At 31.2% G+C, this 12,229-nt stretch overlaps 1 protein-coding gene across 1 annotated transcript in view; it reads right to left on the reverse strand.

Annotated features, from left to right (window-relative positions):
- MIPOL1 (mirror-image polydactyly 1) overlaps positions 1-12,229 on the reverse strand; it is a 251,632-nt gene that overhangs the window by 205,980 nt on the left and 33,423 nt on the right. The window contains exon 5 of the mRNA XM_049766979.1: positions 11,039-11,144. Coding sequence (XP_049622936.1) covers positions 11,039-11,144 — 106 coding nt within the window. The remainder of the gene's footprint in view (positions 1-11,038; positions 11,145-12,229) is intronic.

Raw genomic sequence — 12,229 nt, forward strand, 5'->3', positions numbered from 1 at the left:
AGAATGAAAAACTATCATTTGTAATTATACCAACAGATGATGATAGCATTAATCTAAATTAAGTCATATGAAGAAATAGCACACAATGTGAACTGATTGATACATAAAATTTAAAAAGAAATAAACCAAAATCACCAAACTCAAAGACAGAGAACAGACTAGTGACTATTAAAAGAAGAGGTTGAAACTCAGAAAAATGAGCTGAAGTAGTTAAATATACACACATTCAATTGTGACATAAATAGGTTTTGGTGCATAATGTGTGACATGGTACCATAGTTAATAATTTGAACTACAGATATGAAAGAGAAGAAGGTAAATCTTAAAACCTATCATACAAGGAAAAATATTGTACTACCTATGGGGCAATATCAACTAGATTTACTTCAGTGATCATTTCACAGTATGTACAAATGCTCAAACTTTAAGGTGAATAACTGAAACAATATACATCATATAGTATATACATTATATACCAAAATTAAAATATGAAATAAAAAGGTTAATTTACCAAGCTTAATTACCAATTAATTACCAATTACTTCCAATCACTTCTGAAAAGCAAAAGATTCTTTCTTTATTAAGTGACAATAAAGATAAGCTGTGTTCCACTTTATATGTAATCCCTGAAAGAGTTAAAGCAAACAACATAAAGGGTTTTAATAATAAATATAATTATTTTTATGTTTAGAGATAAATACACTGAAAACTTCTTTGGTCTAGTGTACTCAAAAGAGAACACTTTTTTCATTGTAGCAACTATAAGGATGTAAAGTATGTGTGTTTAAAGGAGAGAGGCCTCTGAGTATTCCAAAGTTAAGGGTTTTTTTTGTTTGTTTTGGTTTTGGGGCGACACCCGGTGATGCTAAGGGGTTACTCCTGGCTACGTGATCAGAAATTGCTCCTGGCTTGGGGGACCATATGGGACGCTGGGGGATCGAACCATGGTCTGTCCTAGGCTAGAGCAAACAAGGCTGACACCTTACACCTTGCGCCACCACTCCAGCCCCAAGTTTTAATATAAAATGCATATACATAAAATTTGATTACTACAGATATAAGGAAAGTTTCCGGAACTTAAGGCATTACTAAATGATCATATTAACACCTATTGCATTATATGTAAAATTGGCTGATTGTGAAAAAACCCGATTCTTTTCAGAATTCCGTACTTTTAAAGAATCAATATGCAACTCTCAAACATTTTAGTAAAGAAAACTTAATTGTAAACACTGAGCTTTTTCAAGGTAGATGACTATTACAAAGTTCACTAGAAAATCAATATAGCATTTTAGTTGGAATTTGCTCATTAAACACCCACAGCTCTAATGCAAATTATGATGGAATGAATAAAGCAAATACGCATGCTTCTTTCTTTTTATTAAATGTAAAATCTACTGTTAATTGCATCTCGTATGTCATACAAACTTTTCTCCTTAACTATTAAATAGAAGCTTTAACAAAAGTCATTAGAGATTCTCTTTCTTTGACTTGAATAAATTTCAATATTTGTTCAGTAAAGGTTCACAGCAGTTAAATTACATTAACAAATATTATTAGCTACTATGTAAGCCAACCAAGTAAAATACTTATATTGTAGGTAAAACAAATCATTGGGTGTTTACAATAATATTTGGATATCTCCATTTTTAAACATGGTTATCAAATATCCTATAATTCTTACACAAATGAGAAGATTCAGACAGGATCATCTCCACAACCACCCGCCACCATACCAAACACTCGAATGTATTTAGTAAGCTAATTGTTTTCTAATATGGGCAAGAGTAAATATGAAGAAGCTGAACCATACTAAGTATGAGTTTACTAAGTCAAAGCCGAGTACATATTTTCTTAGTCTAACCCAAGTCTATTGACAAAACATGTTGTACAGTTCTCAAACTACTCTTAAAATACAGTAGAAGTGAGACAGCATATTGGAAAACATTCTAGTTTAAACAATGGATCATGATTCTCTAAATAACATAATTTCGAAGACAGATATTTCTATGAAAAGAAAACCATTTGTTCACATCCTCAGGGGAGGGGAGATATACAAGTAGAAAAGGCTGAACTAAAGAAAGAAACAAATCATTGAGATTGGAATTTGAAACCTACAAAATAATCACTGATTATATTTTAAGTTCCAAACTTCTAAGCAACAAATACAGGGCATTTTAGGAAAGTCTGGTCAGATTATATGATATGATTTCAGATTATATGGATATATATTATTGCTTAGTATATTAATTAGGCTTCTTGCAAATATACTTTATGAAACTATACAAAATGTATTCTAGAACACTAATTATATTTTTATTCCCTACAATATATAATCTCAATTTGCATAAATTAATCACTAGAAATTTAAAAATACATGGCAAATGTCCAACACATGTGGAAAATTAACCTGATTGGAGTAGTTTGAGTACTTCTTTTTCACATTTTTATGTCAAAGCCAAATCATTACTTCAAAATTTCTTTTATTAACCAGAAACTACTATATTTTCTTGAAGCTTCTACACTGTACAATTAGTTTCACAAATCCTTTCTAATTAAAAAAAGCAATACACATGGAGACAAAGTATTTTATGTAGTACTATAAACTTTTGTATATTTAAAAATGAAGAACGTTCCTATATTAAAAATAATATTTTATAATTTAGAAATGCCACACTGATTAAACTAAGGTCATCCTATTACATTACATCCAATTTTACATTATATTCAAGCTAACTATATAAACAACAGTGTTTTGAACATCTTTGTTGTAAAAAACTTTGTGAGTTAATCTTTTTGGATATACAGTTAATTATATAAAAATGTTATAAGTTTTATTACAACATGAAAAGTTCTATTTTAACCTCAACATATACTTTAAATTGTGTAAAGCTTCTGAAATTTTGTTTATCAACGGATAGAAATTATTTGAGGTTATTTTAAAAATTAACAAGTAGCAAAACCATTTGTTTTGTAAAACTAGCAATTACTATTGAATTATTCAATTAGTTGTATGTCATATACATGAACTTATAATCACATATACTTAGCATATATATCTCAAAACATGCTATATTTACATAAAATAATTAACATATCTATCATAAGCTCTTAGAGATATTTTAATGTGAAAGAGACAATTGTGCTCTAGTAGAATCAGAATCCATTATTTTATGATATGCAATTTAAGTGGCATTAACTTATTTTCTGCACAGAATAGCTACAATAAATGTTTCATAAATATGAATATAAAAATTCTTTTAAATATAAAAACATGTAAACTTTTATTATCATTTTATTAGAAATAAACATGCAAAAATAATTTAAACAATCATTTTCTAAAACATTTTTTTTGTGTGTTTATTTTTGGAGGTCACACCCTGCAGTGCTCAGGGGTTATTCCTGGCTCCATGCTCAGAAATTGCTCCTAGCAGGCACAGGGGACCATATGGGATGCTGGGATTCGAACCGATGATCTTTTGCATGAAAGGCAAATGCCTTACATCCATGCTATCTCTCCGGCCCCATTTTCTAAAACATTTTATTGTTTTATAAATGAATGATAATTATAGAATATGTTCTTAAATGTCAGATATCAAGCTGAGTTTCAAAGCAAGTCTTACCTAGTAAAATAATTTAAATAGTTGATTACCGAATATAGGTTTCTATTTATTCAATATTCACATTTTTTTTAAGAAAAACAAGAGTTAACTAGAGAAACAGGTTTTAAAATTAATTATATTCTATGCTGAAGCATAATTTTACTATCACTCAATATAATTATTCCTGATCCAAATGCACAATATGTTATAACCAAATATAATAATAATTTAGATAAATATTCTTTCAGTTAGTATTTATGTTTGTTGTATTTTAGAAAGGTATTCCTCTTTGCAGTAATAGATAGTGTATATTCTTAAAATATTTTTACTTTCCAAATTTTAATATGATATAGAAACATCAATATACATAAGTATAGGCATATGAGTAATACTCCTAGGGCATGTAAGTTTTAAAGGTTATGATATTTAATTAATGTCCATAATGTGGATAGATAAATGTGATAATAAAGAGTATTATTTATTATTAAATAAGCATTTTTATTTTCTATCTGGTATTTGAATTCAGCCATTCTTATTTTTACTAGATGGTCAGCAAAATTTGAGCTGATATACAGGAACAAATATATTTTCAATAAAACAATGCAAAAAAATTCTATCACACAGTACTTTTTATTTTCAGTATTAATAAATCAGGGTACTTATACATTTGGTATATTACAAGTCTGTGCTTTTAGCATTTACTTGTTAATGTGAATAAAATAGGAAGCTGCAGGAATGCTTTGATTAGTTGGATAGTCACAATTAAACTCTCTAAAAAATTAATGAACATTCTCAATAATAGGAAGCTTAATAATGTTTTTTCTTTTCTTAAAATAAAACATTCAACTGAATTTGGGTACAGAGAAAACAATGTTTAAAGGGAAAAAGAAAAAAGCAGATTGATTGCTTGCAGAATCAGTGCAATAAAGTAGGCAAAGTATGTAACTACTAAATCATATGTGAAGCGCAACATAGATAGGGGGAGATATAGATAGGGATAGATTTATAAACATAGGATTTAAGAACTAAGGTGTCATTTTGGCTAAAACCCAATATTGTCCTTATTTCAGTTTAATTGGAAGAGGATCTTAGATTCATCTTCTCCATGAGATATCAGGAACCTGGATTTCTCTTTGTACCAAAGGTTAATAAGAAATGTGTCTGCAAAAGTCAAACAGCATTAAATACCAAAAACTGATTATTATTCTACAGGAGTTGTTCTGTCATTCATAATCTCTCCATGCTCCAACCTTCCACAGCTAATCTTTAATGGATGACATGCAAGAAAGAAAAATAACATATAAAGCAGGCTCTAAATTGAGCATATAAGGAAGGAAAAATTAATGTTTTTAAAGAAACAAAAATGTTATAAATATCACAATAATAACATAAAACCCATTATCATAAATACACTAAAATGAAAATAAATTTTAGTACAATGATCACTGAGAGACTTTAGGAAAAGGAAAGGTTTAAGTGAACAGTTTTAAAACTGATAACCTCATTATTGACCTATGATTAAACAAATATATATAGATCAGATTTTCTAACACTATTGCTTACTGTCAAGTTCAATTTAAGTTAAATTTTGCAATATTTGTGGCTTTGGATCAGAAAAGATATTTTTTCCTAAAGGACAAGGACTCTTGTATTTTTCCAAAACATTTTGCATGTGAAGGTCAGATATACCAATGATTTTAATGTGTAATATTCACATGTATATTCACAAGTTAAATAGTAAGATTTTCTAAATAGGTACTGTTAAATATAATTTCTCCAATATTAACCCACAAAGAATCAGCTGGCTATTTAAGCCTTTCCTTAATAATACTAACTTAATATGTATTTTCCTTTAATTTACCATGTGTAGAGATAAAAAATTTCAAACTTTTTCAATAAATTTAATTCTGAAAAATCAAGGAAAATAAAAGACTGACAAAATTTAATTATAAAAAATAAGTTAAGGAGCCGGAGCGGTAGCACTAGAGGTAAGGCATCTGCCTTGCAAGCACTAGCCTAGGACTGACCGCGGTTTGATCCCCAGCGTCCCATGTGGTCCCCCCAACCCAGGAGTGATTTCTGGGCACACAGCCAGAGCATCAATGGGTATGGCCCCAAAACAAAACAAAATAAAACAAAAAACAAAAAAATGATTTTTTGAGAAAAGAAATACATATTAATTCATTGTTAAAAAAACTACAAATAACAGTTATGAAACAGTTATGTTATGTACACTTTAACAAGTTCCCTATTACATCAATGAATCAGGGATTAGAGCAACAGTATAGTAGCCAGGTTGCTTGCCTTGCACATAGACAACCCCTTCTTGATCTCCAGCATTTCAAATAATCTCCCATGCAGAATCAGGAGTAAGTAAACCCTAAGCACTCCTATGTGTGCCCCTCCTTCCAAAAAGGGGAAAAAATAAAGAAGGAACAAGCTGGAAGAAAAAAAAAAAGTAAATACCACTTACTGAATGCCTTCAAAGGCTAAGCATTTCATAAATGGCAACTCAGTTAAACATCATAATAACATCTAATTTAGGTGTTGAGTAAAGAAAGAGTCATGAAGCTGTCACTTATACATGGTACATGGTAAAAAAAAAATAGAAAAAAAAAGTCTGAAAATGAAGTCTAATCATTTAACCACCTACTAATACAATGGTATAGGATGCTGACCGAATTAAATTGGGAGAAAGGGGTGGCCGAAGTCCTAAATCACTCTTATTTATGATTTAAATAACTCAGTGTCTAGAACTGAATATTTAGAACAATAAAAATATGCCCCACTTTTAAATCAGCTATTATATATCCTAATAAGTACTTAAAGTTATCAATGGTAAAAACTTATGTAAAAAATCACCCACTTGAGATACCTTAAAAGAGGATGTAACTCAGTTTCAAACACTGAGATCACATTAGAATAACATTATTTACTCCATACAGAAACTGCGAAGGAATCAAAGAAAATGGGTCTGAACTATTAAAACAAGCTGAATACATAAAATTTTATAATAGGTATATGAAAAAAATTCAGATTCTTCATAACCTATCCCTTTTAATTCAAACTACAGTATAATTTAGTAAGTATTAATGGTAATAATAATAAACTAACACAATAGTAATTTTCCTCATCACCCTAACCCTAGTTTTCATTTCTTTTCACATGACTCCTAATTTTCCTTATAAGACATTAAGCATAACTGAAAGTTAAATGGAACATAGGACAAAGAGATAGTTCATTCAATAAACTGAAGCAATGCTTTGCATTCGTGAAGCCTGGGGTCAATAGCTAGTATGACATGGTTCCCCCATGCATTGTCAGAAGTGGCCTGCAAGGACCACGAATGTACAATGCCCAAAAACGAAACAAAAATTAAACAGAACAAAAGCTTTGATAACTTCTTTGTTAGTTTCTGGGCCACACCAGCAGTGCTCAGGACTTACTGAGCTATACACTCAGGGAATCACTCCTGGCAGGGATATGAGTGTACTGGGGATGGAGCCATACATAATATGCAAAGCAAGTAAGTAACCTACCCCTACAACCATATACTACTGCCCCACCTTTTTGTTTTATGCCCACACCCATCGACGCTCAGGGGTTACTCCTGGGTATGCGCTTAGATATCACTTCTGGCTTGGGGGACCATATGGGAAGCTGGGCATCGAACCCAGACCAGTCCTGGGTTAACCGCGTGCTAGGCAAACACCCTACCGCTGTGCTTTTGCTCCAGCCCGATACTTCTGGCCTCATAACATTACCACAGGTTAAAGATTTCATTAGATAAAATCAATCTAAAATTATAAGATATAATTTATTATATAGTAGGTACTTTTCATATATTATTTCTAATCCTTAGGATAAGCTGGTAATCTTTTTCATATTCACATGTATATGCAGAAACATTGTCTAAAGAAACTATGAAGTAACAACTACTCAAGCACATACGAGCAAATGCCAAAGTTGATTTTATTTGCTACGACTCAATGATGTAGTGCAATTCTGGCGCAATGTCAGACATCCAGGGTCACACCTAAAGATGCTCAATAGATAACATGGTCCTGTGTATCAAAACCAGGATGTATGAACACAGAGCATGTGCTAGAACACCTATACTATCTCTACAACCCCAGGTGATTTCAACCTGGATCAAGTTGATTAACACTTTTGGTTGCTTCTATCTGCAGCAGAATTAAATCCCTGAACAGGAGAGATATCTCAGAGGGTTAGAGTGAATTTTCTGTAGCCAAGAGCCCCAGGTTTGATTCCCAGAACAATATGATCTCCTTATATCATAAGCTGTCTGTATAAAATTTATCATAGGAATTACTTTAAGATTAAAGAACTAGTACCTTTAGGTAGGAGAAACCACTCTATGCTGAGCACATTCTTTTGAATTTAGAAAGCCTACCCTACCCATGGCCCCTATACAGATCAGAGGCAACCCTGAGACAGTGTGAGTAGTAACCCCTACAAGCACTACTAAATATGTCCAAAATATCCATTAAAAGAAGAGGCCAACTTTTTAAAACTTACATTTTTTCATTTGGTTACAGATAAAGCTCAAGAAGTAGATCACATTCGTGTGTGGTAGGCGCCTGGTTTTGATCTCTATACTCAAATTTATAAAAGGCTCATTTTTTTTTCTGGGTCACACCCAGCGGCGCTCAAGGGTTCCTCCTGGCTCTTTGCTCAGAAATCGCTCCTAGCAGGCTCGGGGGACCCTATGGGATGCCAGTATTCGAACCACCGTTGGCTGCGTGCGAGGCAAATGCCATTATGCTGTGCTATCTCTCTGGCTCCCAAAAGGCTCATTTTCCTTAGAATACCTTATACTTACAATTTTACTATAAAAAACTAGACATACATTTATACACACAATTTGCAATTTCTAATGTTTTGCCAGATTCCTTTTACCATGAAATTTTAATATTTAAATTTAATTATGATGACTAAGTACATTATACTTAAGTAAGTGTGTATATTTATAATATGCTTAGCCAAATACAATTTTCATTTTGAATGTAAAAGTGAGAATAAACACACGCACCTGTGCTTGTGTAGATTATTTTTCTTCCATATGGCACTAAATAATATTTTTCATGCATAATCATAGTTCAAAAATCTGAATCTTAGAATTAGAGTATTCACATAGCTATTTATAATTATGCTTTTGTTTTGCTATTTGGTAGTAATACTTATTAATTAAGTACATGTATAACTTTACATGTATAATTAGAAAAGTTAATAAATTTAAGTTTCAAATAGATTTCTTAATCAAGTCATTCTTTAAAAATGTTAGTTTATGGAGGGGGAGGGGCAGAGCAACAGCACAGCTGGTAGGGTTTTTGCCTTTCACGCAGCTGACCCAGGTTCAATCCTTGACTTCCTATAGTGTCTCCTAAGCCCACAGAATTGATTCCTGAGTGCAGTCAGGAATTACTCATGAACAGCTATGTATGGCCCTTCAAAAAACAAAGAATTTTAGCATGGCTATTATATGTAAAATATCTAACACTTATTAATAAGATAGTTCAAAACATAAAATATATAGAAATATAATTTGAAAGGACTGAAGCAGTGGTATAGCAGTAGGGCATTTGCCTTGCATGCAGGTGACCTAGGATGAACCCTCGTTCAATCCTGGTGTCCCATACGTTTCCCCAAGCAAGAAGCGATTTCTGAGCTTAGAGCCAGAAATAACCTGAGTGCTGCCAGGTGGGTCCTAAATCCCAAAAAAAAAAATAGACAAAACACAAGTTATTTCTATCATCTATATAATTCACATGGCTAGTCAAATTAACTCACAAATATATACATTTGATATATATAAATATATAAGTATATATACAAATATATAAATACTTCATCGATTATTTTATACAAAAATTAAAGATTAAGTTTTATTGCTTAATCAATTTTCCTTCCAGGAAATGTGAATTATTCAGAAATTTAAGTTCATAATTTTCCACTCATCATACAGCATAAATTCTACTAAGTGACTTTTTAAGAATAAAAGTAAATTATGATAATAAAGACCTTAAAACTAATCTACTTCTTATAACATCATCTTAGAATTTAGAATATTTATTATCAAAAGCTAAGAAAGGGGCCAGAGCGAAGTCGCAGTAGTGGGCATTTGCCTTGCATGCGGCTGACCTTAGATGGAACGTGGTTTGATCCCCAAGCATCCCATATGGTCCCCAAGCCAGAAGCTTCTGAGTGCATAATGAGGAGTAACCCCTGAGCGTCACTGGTGTGGCTCAAAAAAACAAAAAAAAAAAAAGCTAAGAAAAACATACTTTTTTCTAAATTTACAAATTTTTATTCTTAGCTTTTAACACTTTAAATTTTCTTAAAATAAGTAACTCAAAAGCTTTCACAAAAAAATAGAAAAGTATTCAGGATAGTGTAAAATCACAGAAAAGGGCCCATCTACTATATATTTAAATAATTTACTTAAGAGTTATTTAGATTATATATTCATAGTTATATCTAGTTCTACATTGTAAACATATGTAAATCATGTGTGTGCTAAAACAATAGTTTTTCATATATGACCAGGTTAAAAGTGACATAGTTTGATCATAATTTCAAACTAGTAAGAACATATTTACTTTAAAAAAGCATTCCAATTGATGTACAGATGTTAAAAATAAGTGGTCTCTAAAAGTTAAATTTAACTCTAACTTCTATTTCTGCACAAAATTTCTCTTAATACATTGAGTTGTGATGAGAACCACAGAGGCATTTATGTGGAGCTCATGGACAATTAATAATATTCTGAAATATCCACAACTTACCACATGTTTAAAATTTTCTCTTTGCAAAGACCTATGAGTAAGAGTAAACTCCAGCATATTTGAGAATGTCATTTATAATCTTAAACTTTGGCAACCTTTCACTTTAATCTTCTCAGATAATAATACATTTATCTCCATCATCATTCACATCATCAAATAAAACTTTGCCAGTTGCACAAAACAGATATTTGAATCAAATATAGGTTTCCACTGGCAATGAATATATGACTATCTTCATACAAAGGAGAAGTATTTCCTCTCAAACGAACTAAAACAATAAGTGGTATTTGAACTGCTGGATGAAAGGTAGAGGCACTGGTAATCATTATTTCCCCTTGTTTGTTCAGGCCTTTCCAACAAAACAAACAACCTTTTTGTGATTGGATTGACATGGTGTTAACAATGCATTTAATGCCCAAATCAGTATGAATACAGGTAAAGCTCTCACTAATACCAGTACCAGGATGTTAAAGCCACCTTTTTTTCTAAGCAGACAAAAAAAAAAAAAAAAAACACAGAGCTTTCCTCCTTTAGCAAATAAGCTAGTATGTTAGTATTCATCAAGACCTACCATAAAATAATTCTTGTATTGAGACCTAATGCTAGTATGCTAGTGCTCATCTACTATACCTGCTGCCTTTTCAGCAATTTGAGCTTCTGTTGCTTTTTCTTGGAGTTCCAACTTAAGTTTTATTATTCTTTTTTCTTTATCTTCATTAGTTAATTTTTCTTGGAGCTAAAACATTAAGAAAACAAAGACTGAAAAAACTCTGGCACAAATAATTTATTACAATAAATATTTTCAAATCCTTACATAATACTGCAGAAATATATCTTTGGTGGTGATTGAGGAGCATAAAATCAAGATTTAAAACTGTTTATAAAGTAATACTTACCTGAAATATAAAAACAATGTAATATATAATTTACTATATATTATATCAAATATTTTCATATAATATATTTGTATTATATTATACCAACAGATTAGGCAGATAAAATTAGAGAATGGTATTTTATTTAAAAAATGTGGAAATTGATCTAATACATTTTTTTGTCTTAAAGCAAAAGAATTGGAGGGAACTGACTGAATAAAATAAGGAATAGCACAGCATAGATCTATGGATGTTCTTAGTGATTCTAATACTTTGAAACAAAATCAATTAAGATAATAATCATAATGTCTGATATAAGTCTCCCTGTGAAAATGCAATTGCATCCTACTCGATTTTAATCGGCACTGACACCTGATTCATAGTTTGCATGTCATAAATAACTACTAAATGAAAATACATAAATATCTCATTCTCTGACAAAATCCCTTCAAATGTTTTAATTTTACCCCAAGCTTTTTGTCATTTGTAGTATTTTCCATCAGACATCGTAAACATTTCTAGCATGATGTTTCTCTTTGATTAGGTCAAAAACTAGAATAATAAATTAGAAAATATGTATAAGCTAAATAACACATGGAAAATGAACATTATTTAAAGGTTAAAGGAATGTAGCCAGACTCAGAAGAAATAAAATATGACAGGACAAACTGGATTAGACAAAATACAACAATTAAGTCTTACTGAATGAAAACTAGTATGACAAAATCGTTTTAGGTACATATACATATATAAGGTAACTAGAGATACTGAAGAAGTGATACTGCAGTCCAGAAAAACGAGAAACCAAAAAAGCAAAGATTTCTCCATGCCAGTTCCTCAATTCAACTTCATCTTGATGCAATGCATGAGAGCAACATAAAGCTACTATTAAAGAATTAAAGTCGGGGATGTAGAGGTAGCTGGTAAGGTGCTTGCCTTGCATGCA

This window comes from Suncus etruscus, chromosome 2 (assembly GCF_024139225.1).
Source record: "Suncus etruscus isolate mSunEtr1 chromosome 2, mSunEtr1.pri.cur, whole genome shotgun sequence".
NCBI classification, from domain to species: Eukaryota; Metazoa; Chordata; class Mammalia; order Eulipotyphla; family Soricidae; genus Suncus; species Suncus etruscus.